The sequence below is a fragment of the Colius striatus genome, chromosome 5 (genome assembly GCF_028858725.1).
Source record: "Colius striatus isolate bColStr4 chromosome 5, bColStr4.1.hap1, whole genome shotgun sequence".
In the NCBI taxonomy this organism is placed as follows: Eukaryota; Metazoa; Chordata; class Aves; order Coliiformes; family Coliidae; genus Colius; species Colius striatus.
This window is the reverse complement of record NC_084763.1, coordinates 43,796,699-43,823,803: the sequence shown is the minus strand read 5'-3', so window position 1 is coordinate 43,823,803 and position 27,105 is coordinate 43,796,699. Positions and strand designations below refer to the sequence as shown.

General features: G+C 36.7%; 1 protein-coding gene across 5 annotated transcripts in view; it reads right to left on the bottom strand.

Moving 5' to 3' along the window:
* Window positions 1-27,105, bottom strand: part of ZMYND11 (zinc finger MYND-type containing 11) — a 110,036-nt gene that overhangs the window by 51,401 nt on the left and 31,530 nt on the right. For all 5 annotated transcript variants that reach the window (XM_061996827.1, XM_061996831.1, XM_061996834.1 and 2 more), the window contains one exon: window positions 12,621-12,755. In XM_061996827.1, coding sequence (XP_061852811.1) covers window positions 12,621-12,736 — 116 coding nt within the window. In that variant the 5' untranslated portion in view covers window positions 12,737-12,755. The remainder of the gene's footprint in view (window positions 1-12,620; window positions 12,756-27,105) is intronic.

The window sequence follows — 27,105 nt, the reverse complement described above, 5'->3', positions numbered from 1 at the left end:
CTGGATTGTGCCACCTCCTTTTGCTAAACAAAATTGGATGACAGGAATACCCTCATTCACCTCTAAACTGCTTGCCTGCCCAACATACAAGAGACATTATAGAAGCATCAAAATCTGTCAGCAAATGAGCAATTCACAACTAAAACTTAATTTTTTTTTCACACACTAGTCAGTGTTCAGCATGTCTTTCTAGTCAAAACCTACACCTAATACATGTGTTCACAACATACCTTAAAACTCAAGAAAAAGGTTTGTTTTGATCCAAGGGACAAAGAAGAAAGAGACTCTAGAGCTGCAATCACCATGGGAGCAAAACAGATACAAAAGTAGCTGGCACTTTCCAGGGGGATCAGATGGTGAACTTTTCGCCTACAGCTGTCACACAGCTCACAACTCTTGCTTAGTGCTGTGCAAGACACAACATGAAGCCAAACCCTATCCAAAATAATGCCCTTAAATAGCTAACTGTGCTCCCAAAGATTCCTCTTGAAGGCACCTGTGGGTCTAGTGAGATGCAGCAAACGGTTTACATGAGCACAGCTATGTTGTGGCCTCAAAACCAAAGCTGAGCAAGGATGAAAAGAATGAAGGTTACTTAAGGTGGAAAGTTGACATAGGTATTAGAAAAAAAATTAAATTCTCATTTCTTTTTGACTCATAGGAATTGCATTTTCAGCTGCCTGAACGCATCAAAAGGAAAAGGCTGAAAAAAAAGCTACAGCAAGCATCTCTGTAAAAGACTGAAGTAAAATACATATAGGAAATAGCTGCCTTATATAAAATACAAACGTGTGACAAGTGTAGGTAGATGCTAATTTTAGTGGCAAACACTGTAATCTTGGTCTGATCAATTATCTCTGTCTCTGCAGGATGCCTCCGCCCTCCACAACACGAAGGGAAGTAGCAGTCTGCTGGCAGTAACAGACTATCTGCTAAGCGACTCATCAGGGAGAAACAGAGGTCTCAGGATTTGCTTGTGTGCATAGCCCACCTCACAACCGATCTCTGCTAAATTACAGCGGATCCCACTACGCCCAAGTGAAAGACTGCCATTAATTTTAAGTGTTACCTACAGGTATATAAAAATGTCCTAGATTCAGGGACAGACTTTAAGGAATAATACATAAAATGGAAGGAAAGCAGCCAAAAATCTATTCTGAGTTTTATATTGTGTTCCTACCTCTGGTGAAAAATGATACCTTTTACTTTAGATTCTGAGTACAACAGCAGTTTTATAGAAGGCCCACGTACTTCTTTTAAGACAAGAATAGGCTACTTGGCCATACTGAAAGTAAAAATGGAATAGATGGCTGTGGTTTGTATATTTTTTAAAACACATACAGCTACCCAGTACAAGAACTTAAAATACTCAGGTTAAGATCTCAGGAATCCACTGTGGAGAGTCAGAAGATTTGTGTTCACAGTTGTATATCAAGGTCTCAACTCAGAAGTGTGGGCTATTTGCTCTCACTAGATGTAGCACTGTGGTACAAATCAACTTTCACAAAACACAGGCTAAACATTATGGGTATTTGTATTTCAGGACAAAATATCTGAAATATATATTCCCTGCTTGCCAGAAACTGAGAGCAGGTCTGAGAGCTGAAGATAACACAGATAACAGAGAGGAAGCAGAACTCTTTAGAGTGGGGATGTAGCAACACATTTTGGTTTTCTAAGGCATTTTTTAATACACTGAGTTTCTGAAGTTTCAGTTACAGATTAAATTCAATAAGATAAAGGCAATCAAAGCATAACATTCTTCTTCTATACTTATACCTCACAAAGCGAGATGTATGTATATGAACAAGCTGCATTTGATTCCCACTCTACCCTACATGCTAACAGCACGCTGCCTAGACCAGGCAGGTATTGACAGAGCTGTTGTCTATGCAATAAAACACTGATTATACAATCCACATTTTGTGAAGTCCAAAATTTCAAGTGGGAGACATAGAGAAACTGAATTACAGAGAAATGACGAATTTTCTTTTCCTTGTGACATCAGCATCTGAAACATTAATTTTGAAGACACATACACAATCTAAGTAGAAAACGTTTTAAAAGTGTGTTTCATCTCTCCTTCATAATCTAGAAATACAGCATTTGCATGAATACAAAACCTAATTTTTTGCAATGTTTTTATAAAGCAAAAAGAATATATAAACTTGATAGTGAAACAGTGAGATCCCACAGTTCCATGAAACTCACATTTGCCTGATGTTTCTTCTGCTGCTGCTAAAACAAAGCTAAGGAGTAATCATGTTTGTGTTTAGTTTATACACCCCAGGCACCACACAGTTTCCTATAATGTTAATCACTTGGGTCATTGCTGTCAAAAACATGGTGATTTTAACTCAAGTAATTCCCTGTTTCAGTAATTTAAAATCTCACCTATACACCTTCACTTTACACTTAAAAGTGTGTAACCCACCAATATGACCAGGAAAAGCAAGCAATTACAGTACCAAGCTATTCAATTCTTATCTACAAAAGTCTCCTTTTCAGAACACCTACCGTCTTCTAAAGAGGAACTTATCTAGTAAAGAGGTCTACTTTCCAATCTAAAAAGTTGTATGTTATACTACTGGTAATGTACAAGTACATGCACTGAGAAAGAGAAGCACTGACTGTTCAGGGGCATTGCATACATATGTATAATTGCCTGTGTATATGCAGGGCTACTGCTCCGTCCAGCACTATTCTGCAGATGTACTGGAGAGACAAACAAGTCATATATGACTCAGACTACAATGTCCTTGTTAATACCTTGCAAATGAAATATTTAGTCAGCTCATACTGAGCATCTCAATTCAAAATATGCTTACAAAATAAACATTCAAGTGCTTTAATGATTCTTTTTTTTTTTTTTTTTTTTAAAGAGGTTTTGTCTAATTTAATTTCCATTCTTACCTGGGTTAAAAGTAACAAAGACTTGGCTTTTTTCCATTTGGTCAGATTAGTTTTAGCTTGGCAAAGCGTCAAAATTATCACACTGTCTCAGAAATGTTCAAGTAATTACCAGCTAGGGAACAGTAGAATGTCTGGAAAAGCCATCAGGGCAGGACTGCTGCTTTTGGTGATGATATTGTTTATATGAATGGGAATATGAAACCACAGCCTAAAATAGATGGTACGAGTAGTGCTTTGGAGATCATTCTCTCTTGACTGATTACAGAGAAAGTCTTGATGAGCACTCCAGGCCAGGTAACACCCTGTTAAATGGCTATGTCACACTCATGTTTACCTTTTACTTTTATTAGAAAGTCACATTTATTTAGAGCCAAGAAACCAAACATAACTTAGAAGTTTTACTTTCAGATACTATAAAGATGCTATGAGTTGAGGAAAAATAGATACTGGTTGTGACAGAAAAAGGAAGTTGATTTGGTTTTAGTAACTGGAAATAAAGATCGCCTGTTAAGTATTTCACAGGGAAGTGCTGGAGAGAGTCCAGTGCAGGGCCACCAAGATGATCAGGGGACTGGAACATCTCTCATACAAGGAAAGGCTGTGGGAACTAGGGCTGTTTAGTCTCGAGAAGAGTAGACTGAGGGGAGATTAACATTTATAAATATCTAAAGGGTGGGTGTCAGGAGGTTGGGACATCCCTTTTTTCTCTAGTAGCTAGCAACAGGACAAGGGGTGATGGGATGAAGCTGGAACACAAAAAGTTAAACTTCAATATAAGAAAAACTATTTCACTGGAGGGTGAGGGAGCAGTGGAACAGGCTGCCCAGGGGGGGTGTGGAGTCTCCTTCCTTGGAGGTCTTCAAGACCTGCCTGGACATGTTCCTATACGACCTGATCTAGGTGAATCTGCTTCTGCAGGGGGGCTGGACTAGATGATCTCTAAAGGTCCCTTCCAACCCTACCATTATATGATTCTATGATTCTATGATTTCTCAGTGTAAACTTACACAATTTCATCACAAATACTAATAGAAGTACAAAGTACTTGAGAGTATTCATTAAAAATTAAAATGGGGGTAGTGATTTTTAAAGTAGTTACACTTCTATCACTTTCCTCCTTAATATTTATATTGGGAATTACCACATTAATGTTTACAATTACACAAAGGGCGGGTGTCAGGAGGATGGAGCCAGGCTGTTCTCAACTATGTCCAATGATATGACAATGGGCAAAGGGTACAAGCTGGAACATAAGAGGTTCCAAAGACACAAAAGGTAAAACATCTTCTCTGTGACGGTCACGGAGCACTGGAACAGGCTGCCCAGATGGGTTGCTGAGTCTCCTTCTCTGAAGACATTCAAAACCCACCTGGATGAGTTTCTGTGTGACCTACTCTAGGTGGCCCTGCTCTGGTATTGGAGTTGGACTGGATGATCTTTCAAGGTCCCTTCCAGCCCTTGAGATTCTGTGATTCTATGATTATGTGAATTCATAGTTTTCATGTATAATCTAAGGAAAATATTAAACATCAAATATTACAGTTTTTATAGTAACACATAGTAAGAACAGTTAAAATGAGTTTGCACTCATTAGCAAATATCAAACAAAGAGTATGGCTGTTGTATGACTGTTGTTAATACCCATGTGTTTGTGCTGTTAGCATGAATCATTTTGTTTACCAGTCAAACTCATGCTCAGCCCAGAGATGATTTCACCTACTGAATCAATGAAGAACATTGAACTTTGAGACAAAAAAGGAAAACTGCTTTACTAGTAATACCACACAAAAAGGTTCTTAAAAGAAGAGGATAAGGAAAACTGATTAGGCAAAATTTGTTAGAATAAAGGAGCAGCTATTTATTTTTTTTCAGAATGAATTTTAGATATTAAGATACGTATGTGTTAATATTTCTGATCAAAGCAAATACACAAAAAGTTTAGTGTCATCTCAAGCTCTAGTCGTCAATAAAACAGCCTTTTCTGCTAAACATCTACAGGACTAATGGTTGCACAGTCAGCTACAGCATCCTTTCCATCCTTGTTTGATGACAAGTGTAGCTATCTACAGGTAAAAAAAGTTACATTTAATGAGCACATGCTATTGTGAACATTTTTTTCTTAAGGGGCTTAAGAAATATGAGTGTTAAGCTTAGTTCCTCACTTCTCTTCAACATTTTTGTGAATCTGGATGTTAAAAATCCTGACTAGTTTTCAGAGTATTACCTCCCTGGCGAGTCGCAGTACAAATTCACAAGCAAAGTTGTATCACAGTTACGATGCAAAAGCTGGTGAGATTCCCTGTACTCTCCTTCATACGTGAAGTTTTCAGTGTTTCTTACTATTACTTTATAGTATATACCTGAACTTTTGAAAATGTCTGAAAACTTCAGCCTGAATGCATCATTTAACCTCAGTGAAGTCAACAGTATAAAAAAATAATATATCAAACAAATCAAACATTTTTGTGTCTTTCATATTTCTATGCAATGTATTGCTATGCTTGTAACTGATAGTTAAGCACACATAATGCAGAGTTTTTATATATGATCACAAAAGTAGTTTTACTAAAACTTTTGGCAATAGGGAGTGAAATGATCAGTTTCAGATTGCTCTTTGTTTTAGTAACATAACGATTGCTCAAAGGATTGTTGAAAAAGCCCAGAACTCCCACACATCCCCTTGGATTATCTATGACTAAGGATTTACAAGCTTTAAAACTTTAGACTTAGTTAATTATCTTGCTTTAACATAAAAATAATGTTATGAAAACAAACAAAAAAAAGCAGTTAAAAGAAGCAACTGAAGTTTATCGTGGGAAAGAAAGAAGGAAAATAAAATAAATGGAAAAGATGATTGGCTTAGTGAAGTCAGACAGAAAGAAGTGCCTTGTCCTTGACTATAACACAGAAAGAGGTATTTAAAACTAGGAGTTCTCTACCCCATCATTACCTGGTGGTGTGTTTCTGTGTTTGTTTTTTGTAATGCACACATCTACAATCAAGTCAACCCAATACAAACTGAATTGTTTTCTCAATAGAAAGGCTGCCACTAGGAGCAACTATCTGGCCTGCTGAGAAAGTAGTATCATGCTTCTTATTGTAGGACCTTCCACTTGACACTTTTGTTACCTTTGCACAATTGCAAACTGTTATTACACTTCATGGCAAGAAAAAAACCCAACTTCAGTGTACGGTTATTTCTCATCCTCTCCCGGTTGGCAAAAACTGAACACTCTTGAGTAGCTCCTTCAATACTGACCTGTCCCAACCGTAGTACAATTTACCACAGTTTGATTAACATGTACCAGATTTGTAAGAATTAGTTTCAATAGCACTATTTGCTTCTCATGTTCATATTTAAAACATACATGAGGGTGATGTAAAGATGTGGAAAAGGACTCAAGCAACCACTGCACTCTTCCAGCATAACAGGAGGATGTTTTACCTCTTTTTTTTTTTTTTTTTCAGGTAAGTCTACTCTCTGGTAACAAAAAGACAGATATTATAGGGAATGGTTTGACAAATGATAAGAAACCAACAGAGATGAACAAGATTTCAAAGTTTTCGTTTCAGAATAAGAAATATCGGGTGCTACAATACTTCTGCTCACGTAAAGTTAAACAACAGGATTATCTAGTTATAAATCCAGAGTCATCTGCTCTTCTAATCATTCTTAAGGCTTACTATTTTTGTTTATGCATGACTACTTAGTTGCAACATGCAAAATACTAGGCAGATTTAAATTTTCATCAAAGGTACTATAAATAGTCACAGACTTTTTTTTTCCTAGCAAGTTTCTGAGCTTTGAATGAGCAATCCTGTAAGAATCTTGTACTTTCAACTTTTCTTCTTGCCACTGCAAAGCATATTCTTATTTCTAGATTTGTGTGATTATCCCCTACCTGTTCAAATTGCTCATTTTCTTATTTATACTCTCTTCTGATTATTTTCTGTCTGTTAAAATTGCTCATTCTCCTCTCTGCTTTCATCAGTGCTTCTAGAAATTGTTTTCTGTTAAAGTAGACAGTCTAGAAAGAGACCAGCAAAAGAACTATGGCAACAGAACCAGATTTATGGATAGGAGAGTCCCTTAGCTTTAACTACTCTCAGAGATTGACTGGAGAAATTTTGCAGAGTGATATTTGGAGAAGCAATCCCCCTTCTTGGACTAAATGTCAAACTGAGAGGGTCACATACTCAATCTAAAATTGCTAGTGACTCTACCTCAACTGTGGGACCAGGAAATTTCAGTATTTTACAGTAATATTTCATACTGAGTAATTGTTTTTTGGCATGCTACCCCATCAACGCTGATTAATGTCAGGCTGCACAAAGCTAGCAAGGGGCTGACAGAGTGTACTCTTTATAGGCTTGGGATCTGCTCATTTCCCTTAGATATTTTGACTTAGCTGCATGTACATGAAATTACAATGTAACAAAAATGTGTCCTCAGAATAAAGATAGAAAAAATGGTTTTGAACATTTAGATATCTAGTGCTGCCAATTAAAAAATGTGAGACTCTTTATCTATTTATGAAAAAAAGACATTTTCTTGTAATGTTGTAGAACGGCTTTCTGACTGACAAAACACACACTTTCAGTTTTGCTCCATCTGAAAGTAACAGAAATTCTCCAATTACAACATAGCAGTTTCATCCTAGCTAATGGTCTTTCCATCAGTTTAATCTCCTTAAAATTTGGGGTATCTCTACCCTGTGTACTACGGTCACTCTTGGTTTCATTCCCAAACTAATTCTTGGTTTGCTCCTGATAGAGAACATGAATGTAAACCATGCCAAGATTGTCTCCTTTTGTGCTCCAACACTGTTTTTTGTGTCCTCAGATGCCTTCACATCATGCCCAATGGCAACCTATCATGCCTCTCTGGCTTCAAGTTTCAAGAATAGCATTGCTGTGGGCTGCATTATTTTTGGCACTTAGAACTAAAGAACCACACACACATATAAAACAAACGACGAAGATGTCAGGGCCAAAGAAACACTTCGTGAGCCAAAAGCAATGCAGTGTGGTCACAGCGTATCTGCTCCAGATGGTGCCAGGGCATTCCCTGTCATATTATACAAAGACAGCATAGACAGTCTTTATAAGAAACAGGGAGAGAAGTCAATCAACTTAATACATCATGAAATATATCAAAGAGAGAGAGAGAAATATATGAGGCAGGAAATATGGAAGAAAATAATTTCTTTGATTCTTCATATTAGTCTTCATGGAATAGTTTAGAAACCAAGACTAATTATCTGTTTATAATTACAGTAACTTGAAAACAGCCAATAATAGTTCTAGATCACTGTATTTGCCAATGGGGTATTTTAATAACATTAACTTAATAGATAATGAACTCTGAACTAATCATAAAGATCACGACATTGCTACTGAGGAAATCCAATACCTTGTAGAAAAAGAGTAAATAATAATTAATTGTTAATTAAATCCTAGGAATTATCTGTACAGGAATTATTTAAAAAAAAACACTATAAAAGAAATTGGAAGACTTAAGTTGACAAAAAAAAGACAACTTTAAAAACAATTCTCAGCAGAAATACTTACCAATCTGCTAAGCAACTGATTGTCAATAAAATATCCTACTAATTTAAATATGCATAGCTTTTTTCACAGTGTATTTAAGGCCTTTTATTCCACAGACTCAATTTTTGAGGTTACCCCAAATCCAAAACAGATGGAAGATAATGAGGAAAAAACATAAAAGTCAAAGCATAATTAAAGTTTTTAACACACTTTTAGGGATGAACAATTTGTCAAGCTGTGCTCTTGACAGAAATTCACAAAATATGGGAAGCTATTTCTCTGTTTGTGTTTACACCATAACTAATATCAATAATATGCAGCTAAATAATTGACATATTTGGGTCAAATTATCCAAATATCAAGCCTGGGAAAAAAAAGAGTTGTATTTCTTCGTAAATACCTCTTAGAAATATAATTTTGTTATTAAGTAATTTGGTAGTTTAGAAATTTTACATATTTCAATTAAATTGAAATGCCTTCAAACGAGCTCTACCATTCAATAAAAATGCACTGAACACACTGAAGCCTGTGTACAAAGATAGGAACTTAAAGATATATTTCAAAGTTCTCTTCAAAAGGCAGTTTGCACTTTTAGTACTAAATTCTTTAAATTCACTACACTGTTACTCCTTGTTAATATCAGTTTTCGGTCCTTCAAGTAGTTTTCAAGCTACTGAAGAATGTCTATGTCCAATCAAATGATATGTTTCCAACTATAATGTACCCCCACATATAATCACTAAAATTACAGAATCCCTTTCATAAAATGAATTGTTGGTTTGTTTCTTTGGGTTTTTTCTGAGATATCAAGCCTGTACAGTATGGTCTCTTCCCTAGCAATGCTTTTAAGTATTTATAATATTCCAATTAACAGTGTCATATTCTTGCCATTTTTCCACACAACACATTTTTAATTCCTTCAAAAATAAACATCTTTCATGTGTTTCTTAATACTCTTCTGTATGAAATGACTTTTCTACAGTAACAGACAAAAATTCAGGAAGTTTGCTAACTAATTTCTCAAGGCTCTAACTTGTGTATTCAAGCTTTCCATATGACTCTTTTTCTCAATTTAAGAGAGTTTTCAATCACATTCTAATCACATGTTTTTCTATTCTTGTCTTTCTGCCCCATCAATTTAAAAAGCAAAGCATATTTAATTTAGTCTACTTTTAATTAACAGGACTCTCTCCTTATAGGTTTTTCCTGATAATATTAGAAGTACCTTCTAGTGCCCCTGGTTCCTTCTACACTATCCTCCTACTCTTATGCTCTCAAGAGAAAAGGGGTGACGAGCTCTATAGTTTTTTTCTTGCATACTTTCCATTGCCTGTATCTTCTGGAAGTTTTTCTTTACCCTAGATATTTTTTAACAATTAGACATAAAGTTCCCAGGCTGCACTTTACTCGTTTTAATGTGTCATATAAATTTGTCTTTATGTTTATATTTGTCTTTATGTGTCTTTTTAATTCATAATCTCTAAACGGTGAACTCTCCTTTTCTATTATCAACATTTCCTCCCTTGTCAAATAAAGCAAATACTCCTTCATATATAGACTGACTTCTACTCTGTACTAGCAGACTGAAAAAAAAGCAAGAAGTAAATAAAATAAACATGAATATGTGAGGAAGATGGAGACAATCATGTTGAGCTGCTGGTTAGGAGAAAAGCCAACAAACTTATTTGCCTAAAAGCAGAAAACCATCTGATGAAGAAAATGACAACTGAGATTTTGCTATGAAGGTGTTTGCACTAACAGGTCACAAGATATACAAGATAACTTGTCTCTAGCAACAAATCAACCCTTAAACTATGGCAAAAAAAGTAAATAAAATAAAAAATGAAATCATGACTCATCAATTCAACTTCTGAAGTTCTCAGAAAGTACAGACCTTAACATCAACTCTATGACATGGTAGGATGATTGCCAGTTACCTTAAACATATATTTATTAAAAAAAGGGTCATCTTGCACTTTTTCACTGTCTTTACTCAGAAATATGACATGCTTCCATAAATTTCATTGGCACTACTACCTGCAAAGCCAGTAATGTGCAAAGCCAGTGTTCCAGTCAATACCAAGAGGTATTGGTGCTTCTAAAAAACGTTACTTATCCAAGTACGAGAATGCTCCCTTTAGCTCCAACTATTGATACATGCTCTTAATTGCCACTTTTGACCACTGTTTGGTTTTGATCTTTCTTATTACTCATACATTTGCATATCTGCATGGACACTGATTGTGCTTCTAAGGAATTGCAGTTGACCAAATGATCTTTGATCTTGGAAGAGTACATCAGCTGCCCAGTTTTCATCAGAAGAGACATTCTGATGCCCTGCTAACTTCAGAACTTTATTTAGACTATTACCTAATATGCAAACACATTTACTAAGTCATCTATGTTTCTTCATCAATGACTAGTACCATCAAGCAATTTAAAAGGTTTTTTAACTTTTCCTTGTCAAAAGTTATGTCCTTAAAAATATCATGTAACAGAAACCAGCTGAGTGCTCATCACCCTTTTTCACTGATGTGCATGTTTACAATGTTCAAGCACTTTCTAGGTTACTCTTCACTGCTAACACTTTGCACATCTTTCTGAAAGTACTAAGGCTGCTTGCATCTCTGTTCAGTCACTTATTTTTCTTCTAATTAGAGATGAGTCATACAATCTGGATCTAGACTGGTTTGTTTTTTTTTTTTAAATCAAACTACCCTTCAGTTACCAAGAGCAGTAATTCTTTTTCTAGAATATAATTACTTGTTTTCTCAGTCTTGTTTATAATGATAGGATTTGTCTTACCTAACTTTACCCAGATAAATGCTATTCACACTATCTTAAAATAGGTATCTCACATAAGAGTGGGATGAAACCCCAGCTAGACATGCCTGTCTCCCTTTTTTACATATAAAAAGAGTATAAACAGCTAACAAACTCAACTAATATATGGCCTGGAGCAAGTAATTTGAAACGTTTAAATGGAAAGTGGTATAGCACTAGTTTACCCACTTGTCTCCTTGGAGACATGATGTAAATACATATGCTTTAAAGCATTCTGAAACTCAAGTGCAACCTCAAAAATGAAATTCTCTAAAAGACAATCTACCCTTCAAGCCCATTTGGAGCTCAGTTTCTGGGATGCTGCTTTTCATTTTAATGGTACATTTTTCTTTATTGTAAGAGCCAGGCACAGAAGAATTCATTTGGGACATAATATTTTTTCTTTCTCCTGTTTATTGTTCACTATGTTTGGGGAACCTAACTATTACAATTCTTCCACTTATGAAGCCAGTTTTGCCTGTCACTTCCACCTCAGAGCTTCCAAACTCTGTCAGTGGACCATGTTGTAATGATTTTCACTTCGTTAGTCACCTGCACTGTTTATAACTCTTCCCTTTAGTGGTCTCTGGCCTCATTATCAGTTCACATGGGCTCTGGCAACTGAAGAGTTGCCAACTGGTTACTTTTGGTTTACTTTTGGTTTACAACTGGTTACTAAAGGTATTTTAATGTTGTACACCTTTTTATGTATTGCAAGCTTCATAGAAGTAAGATATATATTTTTCTGTGTATGCAGCACCCAATACATTTTCAAGAATATTTTAATATTAGCAATAGTATTAGGCATAGGTGGCAATAATCTCATGTCTTCTTTAATAGAATCCTATGCCCATCTCAACAAATATGGCTTTTTATTTGTCTGAGTAACCTAACACTTCAGGTTTAACTTAGACTTCTGAAAGAGCTCTCCACTAGCATATTGCACTTTCCTAAGGATAACTTGCAGATTTTATTGCCTTTTCTTCCTAATTGTCATATCTATTCCTTTTTTTTTTTCTTGATCAAGCTACCGATTGAGTACAACTCTGGCATGCTAAACTCAGTTCAAGTATTGAAAATATTGCATATTTCCTAAAGATGCTCATATAAAAGAAATACAGGGTGAGTAAGATCTCAGCTCAATAGATTAAACCTCACTTTAGGATTTGTTGGTGTTCAGTTCTGTAAGTTTGGGTTTTTTTATAATTAGATAATTAGCAAGACAGAGTTTGTTGCAACAGTCTCATACAAGGTTTACTATCTCTGTTTCCCAGGGCATTTAATAGCATCAGCCTTCCCCCTCACCAAGACATTTTTTGGAGTACATCACTTACTTTGTAATGCGGTCAATGTTAGCAATTTGCTTCTGGTTCCGGATTATTTCTATAGCTGCCCAAAGATGCTGGATAGCCTTTGTATCTGCCTGTCGTCTCTTCGTTAATCGTGCCATGACCTGTTTACTTGGTCAGCTGTAGCCAAGAAATAAAAAAACAAAACATACCAAAAAGTTAATAATGAATTATGAAATGGAATATATGCTGATCATGTTGTAATATGATTACATGAAAAATGTTGTTAACCTATAGCAATTCAATTTGTATACAGCCACTTGTTTTTCTAACCTTGAAGAGCAAGAAAAAGAAAAAAAAAAAAGTAGTTTATGAGAACTCCTTTCACATCACATAATCTGTACTGAAGAAAAAGGCAAGCAGTAAAAATTATCAAATCAATATCAAAATGATTTATCAAATTGGTTTTGAAAAGTCACTTAGTTCACATCTCAGTTCCCTAAAATTTGGTAAAAAATGAAAGGTTCCCTAGCCTGAAGCTTCCACAGCTTCCTGTATTGCCTGAAACCCTTAAAAAGGTGCTTGAGACACAGTTTAGTATACAATATAGTCCTCAGAGTATTACTTTCATACTTTTATCATTTACAAATATTTTAAAAATTCTATTATAAGAGCAGAAACTAGAGGTATATTTTAATGGATGATTAATATTTAAAAAAACCCAACATTGGAGCAATCCCATTTTCTATAACACGCTAAAACCCAACAGGACCAAAGTGCTTCTGATGGCATTTACCCATCTAATCAACCCTGAATGGGAACATAATGAGCATCTGGCTTTGTTTACAAATTTTCCAAAAGCTCGAGGCAATGAGTACAGATAAGCCATAAATCGCCTACAGCTCTACTACAGGCACAGAATCCCTTTTTAAAAGCCTAACGATGCATTTTGATCACTAAATAACTTTCTTCCAGTACCATCACTTTCTCAATGAAAAAATGACTGATTTATGACTGCTACTGAGGTCTATAATTTATTTTAGAGCTCTGTCCTCAAAATGAACTCTGTTGTACGCATGCGGATATTTGTAGCTAGCAGAATATTAACTTCAGTAACCCAAAATAATATAAAAAATGCAAAAACATTACACCATCTGTGCAATGTTAAAGATGGGAGTTTAAGTATTAGAAGTGTCCCTCCTCTCAAATTCTGAAAAATTAAACAGATCTGAGTATTCCATCAGTTGCAGCAATGTAATTTTCAAGTCTATGGGATCTACAGCTACTTTTCAAAGAGGATTGTCGAGTTTCAGATCTGATAATAGCTCAGCAATGTTCACTCACTCTACAGGTGTAATGAAAAGAAATGCAACATTCTATTAATAAAGAGAAGAAAGGATTTAACAGCATTATCCTTAATATTATGTAGACCATTGAAAAGTAAAAAAAAAAGGCAATGTAAAGTGATATGTGCGCATCCAGGTGCATGAGGCATCTCTGGCTGCTGGAGATAGCAGAGAAAGGTAGAAGAGAGTGGCATTCATGGAGACACGGTATACATTGACCCCATATTTCTCCTTTAGAAATCTCTTCCCTCTGGGATTTAAAACAAGGACAACTGGATGGATCTCCCAGTAAAGAAAGGCCAAGATTACATTTTTGAGGGAAGGATAAGAAGGAATATGACAGACATCCAGCTAAGACTGACAGTCGGGAGATAGCATCACCTAAGAATGATTCAGAGAAAGAAAGTCTCCGCTGGGAATAGCAGGAAAAGACACTGTATCTCTGTAAGATCCTTTGCATTCTTTTCACAGAACATGAGTGAGGCCATCACAAGAAAAAAAAAAATGTAAGAAAAACACATGATTATCTGTAGAATTTAATTGTTAGAGAAATTAGACTTTAGACCAGAAATTAGAGAATTAGACCAGGTAAAATAATGTTAAAAAAAGGTTAGATACTAACATGAAAAAGGACAATCTTTACAGCCCTTAGATAAAAATTCTTTCCTAATACAGAACTGGCTAAAAGTGAAATGATTTATTTTTATTCTAGCTTTCTACAAACTACCTGCTTTAAAGGTTGTTAGCTGATATGGCAGTCAACAGGCCGAACATGGAGCCACCTACACAGTACTATGTCCACATGTAAGAATCGAGGAGAAAAACTCACCCTCTTCAACCCTGACACCAGTGTGAAACAACAGACCAGTTCTCAGTTTATTTTGTAGTAAATGAAGTAGTTCCTGTTATTCCAATTACTTTGGAAATAACCGTTATTTTTGGTAGTCTGGCATATGGTGCCCATGTGAGACCTGCACTCAGCCTGCCTGTCAGAGGGAGAATGAGGTGGCCTGTCCCTCACACCCCCGCAACGCATAGGCCCAAGGGTCCCAACCACAGGGCAAGGCCTCAGGGAACCCATCTGCTGCCTCAGCATGGCCCCATGTCCCTGTGAGAGCGAAGGACCACTTGAATTATGAGTTCATGAACACAGAGCTGCACCTAAGATGGCTGCTAGCAGGCAGAGGAAGGCCTCTCCCTGCAATGGCTCTATGGGATCCCTGTTTCCTCTAGAGTGGGCTTTTGGAATAAATGTCCTGATAATCCTCCTGCCCCATCCTTATCATGCTTCATTGTCTTGATGCATGCAAACACTATGCCCTTTGCCATGGCTAACTCAACCCACAGTACAGGCATGCAACTCCCAGGCCCCAACTGCTACAGAGAGGTAACTCCTAGTCCCACTGGATCTGGTTTGAAGGAACTCCCCAAAACAGAGCTGGTGCAAATGCCCACCCCAACTGCTCCCTCCTGCCCAGCCCTCTGCTCCCCATCACTCCCTACACACGTACAACCACAGCTCTTAACCTCTCTTTATCTGGAAATAAAAGCAGTAAGAATTTTGGCACGAGTGACAGCAATCATACATGTTCCATTCTATTTTTTCTTAAGACACGATAATTTTAGCAGGTGTTCTGCCTTAAAAGAATCTATGTTTAATTTTTAAAGCTATGGTTTACTATTTAAGGCATTTGTACTAAATTCAGGAGTTGATACTCCACTGTTGAAATAGCAGTTCTTATACACCACACTTCCAAAAATATAAAAACAGGTATTTTTTTTTTTTCCCAAAACACTCAGAACACTTTAGCATTGTTTTTGGCTTTTAATTGTGTGGTATAGAGGAAATACAGAGTCTTTTTCCATGAGAGAAAAAGATAAAATTTGTGGCATATTTCTTGCTGTTTATTGCAGTTACTCTCCCTCCATGGTAAAACTAACCAAAACATTTTACACCTTGCATTCCTGCAAAAATATAAGCAGTTTTCCATATTATTATAATAATCTTAAAGATAATTTGTATCAGACTGCTTAGTTTATAAAATGCTTTGAAGTGCTACTTCCAAGTAACAGAAAATGCTCCAAATGCTTCAACTTGCACAACTTATGCAAACACTAGTTTAAAGTTTAATGGGAGACATTAGATTTTTAAATCCATATTTTTTAATCCTGATTATTTGCTTATGTGTGGGTGAATGTGCGTGCACACACAGATGTGCAGGCAAGAGAATGAGCATAAACATCCAGTGCGTGTGAGTATGTGTAAGAATCTATGGCTTAGAGGTTAAATACCGAAAGAGGCTGATTCATCCATACAATGTTTAAAGAACTTAGAACTCCAGAGACTTTTCAAAACCACAACATTGAAATGTACATTTACATATAAAGGCTTTAATATGTTTATCTCCCCCCTCTTTTGTTATAGCATTCATTTCCATATCCTGGAAAGAAAAACTAAAATCTGAAGTAAACATTAATTTTCTGCTTGTAATTTGTAGGTCATCACGCTTATTTAGCTATGGTATCCTCTGTCCATACAAAATTATTTGCTTTACGACATTTCTGTCATGTTCTGCTAGCAAGATTATGCTAGAATGCAGCTTCTTGGAGAGAGGTTGGTAAACAAAAAATGGCTAAAAATCTAAGCATTTAAACCAGTGGGATGTGTCTTAGGTTTTGTAGACATCCATAGGACCTGCAGACTATAAGGAGGAGTCTCCTAAAACAAGGAATTTTTGTTTGGCTGATGTGAAACACACTTCCATCACATGCTCACTCACAGAGGGCCCAAAGCAAATAATTTATCCTCTCAATTTTCAACTCTCCAACTGTTCCTCAGTGCAATCTGAGTAAAGTTTTATTGTATTTTATATTTTAAATCGCTCTTGAATGTTCTATATACAACATTTCAAAAAGTACACCACTTTATTGTACACAACTTTTCTCAAGAGCTAAATGTTACTTATACTTCTTACACGTAAGCTCAGCAAACAGCGTTTTATCTTGTGAATACACAGAGCATGGCTTACTTTCTCAAAGCCCGTAGCAAAGCATGCATTGCCATGTGCTGACAATGTTACAGCAGTAGTAAACTAGACTTGTCAAAACGGCAAGGCTACTAGTTATTAGACATGCACTTGGCCGAATCAAATGCTGTACAGCTGCCTGTTGCAAGAGCAGTGGATATGGAAATCTCCACTGCAATTCAAAATAAACAAAAATCACCTTGCAGCATGTCTAGGGATTTAGCCCAAGGAACCTCCTGACCTGCTGCTTGCATCCAATTTAGCAGAGACTATCAGACACTAAGTTTAGCTAGAAACTCTCCCTACCGCCAGAAACAACTGAAAGGTTGTCAAACCTTGCTATCCTTTAGCTGTTAAATACCATGGTCCAAGCAAAATATGATGCTTCTGAAAATTTAACTAATGAATTGGACTTTGCACTGAAGCAGACGGTGTTGCAGTTGGGTGCTGCTGCTCTGATGGGAGCTGCTAATTAAGAGTTGACAAGTAGTAGCTTGTTAAACCTTCTGTTCTTACTTCACTGTAAGTGAGGCTACCTGTGGTGCTCATCCCTTTCAATGCAAAGTCAAACAGGTTAAACTTCATCCCTGCTATTAGCCACCATTTGGCTGAAATTTGGTATGTAGTTAATTGCAATGGAAAGACAGTTTAAGAAGCTGATCCTAGCTACTGCTCAGCTGCTAGTTTCTGCCTTTCAGCCCTCCATCCCTAGGGCTTGCAATTATTTCTTCCACGCTACATGGTGAAAAGTTTTCAGGCTCAACAGGAGGAAGGAGTTAGGCTCAGTCCCAGTTGTGGCTTTCATGCTGTGAGACTGGCTGAGTTTGGGCTGTTAGGAAACTTGGACACAGACTTAGCTTCATATTTAAATGCACATTATAATAGGGGCCTCTAGTACTTCTTAAACTGTAACTTTTTATAGTAAGCATAAAACTGTATATACCAGGAGTACAAGTAGTTCCAAATGTTTAGTCTTTGTTCTTGTATTAAGTAGGAGTTTCATATTGAAATCCAAACTACAAATTTGAGAGTTGATCTAGAGTTGGGTCCCTGGAGTTTATACACATCTTTGTTGTACTCTGAAGTTCTGTAAGTTTACAGTTTACAATTTAAATTGCTGTTAAAATGCATCTTTCATCACTAGCTTAGTGGGATGGCAAACTGTACTCTTCCCCTCCTAGAACTGTGTACAGAAGTGATTACTGCTCTATTTTTACATGCTGAAGGTGCATGTGAAAGTGTTTTGACTGAACAGCAGTCATATATGCAGATAAATACAAGACAAAGAATGACTTCAGGTCTGCCTCCCAGATCCGACAATCCAAAAGTGTGGGGAGTAGCTGCTAGGGTGAGGACAAAGCCTTTGGCGAGAGTAATCTCACATTTTGCTTACCATTCAATTGTCTTCCTGAGAGCTCATAATTATGAGCCATAACCTAGGATTAGCTGGGCATCTAGAAGCAGGAGACCCTCTTTTGCAAGAGTGGAGCATATCAGAAATACCAACTTTGCATGCAAAGTCATTTTCAAATGTTTAAGAATAAGCAAGTGGTTTAGTATCATTAGATATTTATTCTGGACCCAATCCAAATCCACTAAAATCAACAAATGCCTTTCTGCTGACTTTCCAGGGTTTTGGAGTAAACTTTTGACTGCCGATTTCTCTTCCACATTCTCACAATGAAAAACTTAGGGAGGTGTTCAATGATGTTTGTGAAGCTGAAAAATGTAACAAAGGCTTGTGGCTGAAAGAGGCAAAATTTCTTTGTTAATTAAACAAAACAAAGAAAATTACACTTCAATAAAAGATAGTCTTCAGTGCACCTCTTGTATTGAGTTCATGTTGTAATGCTTAATAATTAGGAAGTTTATGGAATATTTTTTAATCCTGAATGTGTGGCATTTCTAATGAAAATCTTTTCATTTCACTGTTAGATCGTGTACACAGTCTTTTCAAAAGAGATACTTATTATCACAATTGTCCTAAATATTTCATATGTGCAAGTGAAACAATTTGCTGTTATGTGCAAACCCACCTTTGCATTTCCTGATTGTTAGGTTTGTAACCTTGACATCATGCAAACTTTTGAGTGAGGTTTTGCATAGCTCCATAAAGTGCAGTACAGACAGAAAAGAGAGCTACATGAATACAAAACTATATTGTTTTTCTTTCTCTCTGCAATTTAATTTATTTTTCCAACTTCAGCTCACAGAATACTATTATATAGATATACTATGGCTATTACCTTGTGCCATTCCAAGATGGCAGTGAGCCACTGTAGAAATCAGAGCCAAGGACAGTACAGAATTAAGGCACCCAAGAATACTTTTACTACACATATTTGTAAGCTCTATTTTAACATTTACTTCATTTGTATTGTATTTCATTCAAAATTATTAAGTAGAGTGTCCTTCACTGAGGCTAAATCATATGATACTTTAATTTTAAGCTGAGACATTCTGAATCATCAATATACAAAGAGTAGAAGTCCTTCCTTTGCAATCAAACCTGGACTCTCTTGTTTAATTAACTCACTCTGCTAGACAGAACTTGACACAAATCTTCAGGTGCCATTCCAAAAGAGAATTTCTAAGAAAGTGTAAGTCAGTGTAAATGGAGAATAACAAAACCAGAGATGAAGCACCAATAACAGCTGCTGAGAAAGACAGAATAATAGCCATACACCCAAAACAAAGGCTGTCAATGTGGTTCTGTTTGCTATAAATACACTTACAGGGCTAAAATGTAATCCTGTATTCTGCTGCCCCTTCAGCCAATCCCAGCCTGGAATTTCCCAGACAGTAGCAAATGCCATCTGAAAACCTGGAAGGAAACTATCCTTTGTTCCCATCTGGCAGAAATCACTGAATAAAACTTTATCTAGCAAAGTACATTTGGAGAAGAGAACAACACAGCTTCCAGAGAAAGTTATGTAGTCTAGAGGGCTGAAAGCAAAGACACAAATCTGTTACTAGCTACACCAACTTCTTTCTGTTGGCTCATTTTTTTCTTGGTAATGGTCATGTTTTACTCCAGATAATGTTTCTAGGTAAGCTGAAGTACTTGATACATTTTCTGCCACAGATTTGTCTCAATACAGTTTTTCATGTGTACAGGTTCCACATTAAGCCTTTAAAATAGGCAGTATTTTCCTTACTATTTCAACTTTGAATAGCTGTTAAATATATGAAGAAAATTTAAGTTTTTAGTAACAAAATTACAAGTTACATAAGAACATCACAAACAACATAAACTTTTGTTTATTTGAGAAAATAATGGTCCAAAGCTGCATCTTTGCAGGTAGGTTTAGACTGGACCTTAGGAAGCATTTCTTTACCAAGAGGAGGCCAAACAGTGGAACAAACTTCTTAGAGCTGGCTGATGCCCTGAGCCTGACAGTGTTTAAAAGACATTTGGACAATGCCTCTTTAACTTTTGGTGAGGCCTGAATTGGTTGGGCAGTTAGACTAGATGATTGTTGTAGGTCTTTTCCAATTGAAATATTCTATTCTATTCTATTCTATTCTATTCTATTCTATTCTATTCTATTCTATTCTATTCTATTCTATTCTATTCTTTTCTATCCCATCCCATCCCATCCCATTCCATTCCATTCCATTCCATTCCATTCCATTCCATTCCATTCCATTCCATTCCATTCCATTCCATTCCATTCCATTCCATTCCATTCCACTCCACCACTGAAAATTCATATACAGCATTTCACATCACTGAAAATGCAAACACTGTAGCAAACTTATGAATGAATGCAACTTTAATTAATTAGTGTGGTTTGGCTAAAGATTTGTTAATGAAATTAAGCTACTTTAAATGAAGAGTTTCCATAATGGAAGTTGCACTCATATAATTTGCTTTAAAAAATACGTTTCTATAAAGTGATGCAAGTTTCTCCTGAAGATGAGCTTTAGCTGCCATAGTAACAAAGCCCCTTATTTCCAGGATGATGATGCACTAGTATTAAACAGCCTTTAAGCTGTTCATCTCCAGAAGACTACTCATCTTTGTAAATTGAAATTTTCTATACAAAGGATGGTGTAACCCAACTAACTTCAACATCACTGAATAATAGATGGCTTATATGAGGTGTAGAAGATCCTACACACTTGTGCCCTGCCATGATTGAAAAATAATGAGTTCTCATCAGATTTGTTTACTTGGGGAGTTATCAAAAATAAGATCAAATTGCTATCAGTGACACTATGGCTCCCTTGTATGAACTAACAGACACATGGATGCACAAGCAAGCTATACACACACGCCTAGATATAAAAGGCTTGAACTTGCCACAGACTAAGAGCATGAAGAGTGTCAGCTACAGAAAAGTAATGTGGCAACAGGATCATGTTCCAAACTCAAGCTGCATGCTAATACAGGTTTTCTGTGGTTTAATTACACTCACTACCAAATTCTGTATTTTCCAAAGCTGCCTAAAGCTAAATCACAGAAAGATGCTCGAGGAGAATCCATGGAAGGAGTTAACACCTAATGCAGAGTCTGAGCTATTTCCTCACATAGACAAGCCCTTAGTAAATAGATGCTTCCTGTCCACTCTCTTGGCTGTAGTGAGCAAAGATGATTAATGCAGCTATGCATCCTGACAGGCTCCAGTGCTTACTTGGTCGTAAAGGGGGAAAAATCATGGCCAAAGACGGCTGACAATGAGGGCTGGTATTTCAGTTTGGATGATAAATAGATGCCACTTAGAATCTGCAATTCTCTCTAATAAAAGTGAGAGGTAGAAGACATCTTAGAAAATGCTAAGAAATGTAAATGAGAAGAGTAGCTCTTTCTCTGAAAGCAAGCTTTTGATCATCATCTTCCTTTCTCTTCTGAAAGCTGAGGAGGTTGGTTATTCTGAACAGATGCAATACATTTCCCCATCAGTAAGGAAGGTATTAATAAATAAGGTATGATGACATAAATAAATCATTTTTCATAGTATCTTAGCAGGGAAGGTAATTCTGCATAAAGTCTGTTTCACACTAAACAATGAGAAAGGGAGATATATTTCCAAGGTCAAAGAATTAGGAATGTATGGAAAAGCACTAAATCATGAAAAAAGGTAAATTCATTGCACATTATGTAAACTTTAAGGTTAAAAAGGAGCTAATGTTGACTTTTTGCAGTGTAATGTGAGATTCCAAATTGCTGGTTCTTTTTCTCTCAGCTATACACAAGCGGTAAGTATCTCTAAAGTAAAGATTGTGATTCTGCTGCCAGCAACAAGACTTAAACCTTAGATGTTTCTAAAAACTATTCCTCCACCAGGCTGCACTTTTATTGACAAAAGGAAGCTGATTCAATTTTTATTGCTCCTTAACAAAAACGAAGACAGTCTGAACTTGTTTGTTTCAAAGCTATTCTCTTTGGCCTCTCCCTCTGTATAAATAAAAGCTCAACTACGCAACTTCTACAACTGCTCAGATACTGCATTATGTGAAAGTTGGTGTGTTATGCTCGTGTGACCACTTTTCTCCAGAAATCAGACCATGAGTAGCATTAGCCCAGAGGAAACTTTCTCTGTCAACAGTCATCTCGAGGAAAGCTGACACTATACAGAGAAAACAAGTGCCCTTCTGAACCAACTAAGGTTTCCAAACTGAAGCTCTTTCAAGCCCAGAATGCCTGGGCTCACCCTTAGAAACCTTCAGAACTCACAGAGTTAAAACACATTGATCTGTAATGCAGGTAAGATGAGCCAAAGACAAACACTGCCAAAGCTTACAGGATTTTACAGCATTAATCAAAATAAACTTTAAGGCAGAGAGAGGATCTGCTTTAAAATCTGAGCTTTAGAATCCTGCTTCTGAAATTCAAGGTGAATGTTAGAAATCCTGGACCTGAAAGTTTCATGCAACATTCCCCCAGATGTTCATCAAAACAAGCAACAGACAGAAAAATATATTGTAGAACTGGAAGCCTTTCCCCAAGTCCTCAACATGCTTGGTTTTCTTCTCTCTGTTTTTTAGACAGTGTATTTCCTAGGTTGGGCAGAGACATCTAGCTCAAAAGTACTCTGAAGTGCTGTCTCCCTCATAGGCAGTATCCAAACTCACTAACTAGAGACATTGTGAGAAAGCTTTCCTCTCATCCTGCCCCAAACCAAGTCTATTATCAATCCTTAGTGAAGCCTTAATCCCCATCCATTTCAAAGGTCCATTTTGATTTTTTTTTCACTTTTTTAAAAAAAATACCTCAAAATCAGCTAATGTATATTGTTTGCAGTTTCTCACTTCAGATTGCCCTCACTTCTTCACTTCTCCTCTAAAATGTTTGTATCCAGACAAGAACAAATCTTGCCATTTACAGACCTGTGAGAACTGCAGTTTTCCTGAAAACCAATGTACAGTGCTAAACAACTGCATTCATAACTAAACAAATCTTTAAGTAGAAAACAGTTGAGTGTAATTACAACACTTTTCATTTTTGTTGGTAAAAGTAGAAAATGATAAAAGGTAAGTTTTGAAACCACAAACGTTATACAGAGAAAAGAAATTGGTCAGGTGATGAAAATATATTGCCATTGCTTCAGACAACACCAGTTTCTTAGGAAACCTGGCAACAGATGACATCAAGAAAACTCTGCCCTATCATTGCAGGATAGTATTTCCTTCCTGTAAGTTCAGGTTGTTTAAAAGAGAAAGTAGTGAGCACAGTAGGAAAATACCTTTCAAAACAGCTCTTAGTGTGGCTGATGGTATAGGGGAGGCTGGACAATGGGCTTTTCCAGCAACAAAATTTTTCGCCATACCATACATGTTGTCTTGGATTGCAGTCTCAAATTGTTGAGTTGTTTTTTTTAAAGATCCAGTGTGATCTTCTTTGATCCATTTTCTATTACCTATGATGCTTCCAACTCTTTATTTCTCATCTTCTCTCACCTGAAGGAAACTTATAACATGCATTTATTTTTTAATGTGGAGAATTCTTCTCAAGGCTTTTCTGGGATCAATTGTGAGTGAACTCAAATACGTATTTTTTGATAGTGAAAATCCATTTCACATCAGCATGTTTCTTGCATTATATATCTGCTCCACAATACTTGTATGGGAAACTTACTACTTTGACTGATGGTTTGCTATTAAATTCATATGCACGTCCATGGCATTTGTTAGAGCTACAGGTCAGAGAGACTAAAAGAGCCCTCTGCAACTCTGCAGGATTATGATACTTCTCACTCCCAAAACGATGTTCTGCCTCTCCTCTGGCAGGTGCATCTGAAACCTATTTCTTCAAGCACTGATGATGATGGCGATAGAGCAGATTACAAAGGCCCTTTAGGGAGGAAATTACTTCCTGAACACTCAAGAGCTCTTCCCGCTGTATCATTATCTAGGGCTGAGGTTTATTAAAGGCAACAGGACCATACTGTTCTCAACCAATTCCTTCAGATACAGAAACACAGAAATAATTTTATTAGCAAAAGCAGGACTTCATTTTTCAGATTATTCCAGTTATTTTACTGCCAGTATTTAGCTGTGTTTTTATTTAACTCCTCTAACCTGAATGCAGATGAATGAGCTGGACAGAGACATGGCCTTACAGAGTGAGGGAAATTCATGAAAGTGTATGTCATCCCAACAGAAGTTACAGTCCAGAAAAATTAACTAATCCTACATGAATCTAACATGAATTTGAGAAAAAAATCATCCACGAAATAAAGCATTCTGCTGTGATTTCTGCAAAAATCTTTTCTGCCTAACTTGAAGAAAATGAGCTGAAGAGTTTCATAACATTATGGTTGTATAAGAAATGGCAATCCTTTCAAATTGAAGCTTGGATTTACAGTATAATATTCTACAAGAAACTAAGGAAATAAAATGTTGGAATTCTGGTAGTCTCTTCAATCAAGATCTTATTTTGTCATGCCGTGTTTTTTCAACCTAGGCAGAAGACCTAGAGTCCACTGTGCTGCTGAAGCACCTGTCTGGAACAACTCCAGCTGTGATGCCTGATGCTGAATGAGGTATTTAACTCCAGGCCACTTCACCAAGCACTAGAAACGACCTGAAGCACAGTCTAACACTTCATCATCCTCTTAAGCCGCTTCCTGTCCCACAGAACCAAACCCAAGTGGAAACAGAGAGGTTAATTTGCTCATGACAGAGTTTTTGAAGCTGGATTACCAGATTACTTGATTTCAGACAGCTGGTCTTTAGGAAAGTGGTTATTTTCTTGCAGGGGTGTAACTTGTATTGTCATACAAGTCAAATTTATTAATTAAAAAAAACAAGTCCAGATTTTGGAAGATTTTGTAATAGGAATTTCCTTAGAGGGTAATGTACATCTCTCTGATACACTTATGTGCTAAAATTCTTTCTAAAATAGTTTACAGTGTGCTCAGCCTCTACTTCTCTTTCACTTGTTCATGCCCATTTAATAAAAGTTTAATTTAGTTTTTCATTTTGCTTTCTCAAGTATGACATGTCATAAAGTGGGACTATGAGAACTTTTACTCTATGGAGCAAAGTTTACTTCTTTTGGTGATGCTGAGGCCCTGGTGGGTGCCCCCAGCTGAAGTCACCAATGCCTTGTTCTACCTTATACTAGGAAATCCAAGATGTTTTTCACCTCCAAAACCAGAAACAGAATGTGTCTATCCAAGTGATGACATATGCTGAAGTAAAAAGGTAAGAAATCCTGAGTTGGTCATTTTAAAGCAAAGCATTTTAAAATCCTTTAAAGAACTTTGTCCATTTCACAGATATTCCTCCAGTGTTGAGAAATTTTGAATTTTACCACCTTCTTTCTGTTGAAGACAGTTTGCTATTCTATTTTTAGACATGAGATTTCCTACCAAAATTAACTGTGTGTTTACACTATTGACTGAACTCCAACAACAGAAAGTCTCCTTTTGGTTAGACTTCTCAAGCAGCATTTAAGGCTGCCGCCGCCACAGTGGTCACCTGTGGTTCAAAACACTAGTTTAAACTAACCGCAAGAAGTTTTACCCCCCAGTCTAGCAGCACGGTTGTTAAACCAGATTCTGTCCTTTGTTAGGGTTTGAGCTCTTCCAGAAGCCTTCAAGTGTAACTGTTTCCATGTGCTAAAGAAGACACTGACATCCATGTCAGTCTCTGGATTGCAGCTTCTGAGTTTATGACAGATGGAAAACCAATAGAGGAGTTAAAATCCTGTGAATCCACACACAGCTTATAGCCAGTAGCCATCTGGCTGGAGATATACATAATACCACAAAAGGATGGGGGGGGGGAGGAATAAAAAAGCATCAACAAAAAAGGCACTTCCATTTGCACTTCTATTTTTCTTCCCTTTCTTTGTGCTTCCTGGTTTGAATATATTTAATAATCACATTACAAATAGTCTTTCAACTATTTAATACATGTTAAAACAACCACAGTGTTTTCTTACTACCACCTTCCACACAGAAAATATCAGTGCAACACATGTGTCCAACACATGACAGCACATGAAGTTTGCTTATGGTAGGTAACAGTCGAACAAGTAGCATTTAACAAAAGCATACGAATTTGAAGGGAGAACAGAGAATGGAAAGCACCAAGAAACCTCTTTCAGCAGGGCTGACAGTTGCTCTATAAAAACAAATTAAGGCAAAAGTTGTAACATAGATATAATTATTTGGGAAAAAAATGTGGCAAACAAAAGTTACCTAACCTGTTCAGAGAAGAAAGCAGCTATTTACCCCCAAAATGTGTTGGGAAGGTTGAAAATCTGGTTGTCATAGGAAAAAGCATAAGCTTTATTAAAACCCCTATTTGCACAGCAGTGTCTCCTGTTAGCTAGATGGGAAAACCCCATTTTTCTCCTCAACCTGCTGAAACGTTCAGCTAGGTGTTTTCAACACATTATTGTGTGTTTTTTGGCATTTTAGTTTTCTGAAAGGCAGATTTCTGATGTAAAGGAAGAGCAGAGCCATGAGACCAAGAATTCTTTTCCCTGCGTGCCGTGTTGCAAAAACGAGAGCGTACTAAGCAACTTGAGAACAGGAAATAACACTGACAAACAAACTGATGTTCTTTCCATAGCAGGGTTGCTCAGAGGAGGACATTTGAAACTTCATCCCCCCAAATCAAGAAATGTTTATTCTACTTTTGGCGAGGCTATTGAATGCTGATGTACTGCTTCTAGTCCAACTGTTTTATGATCCTTCCATG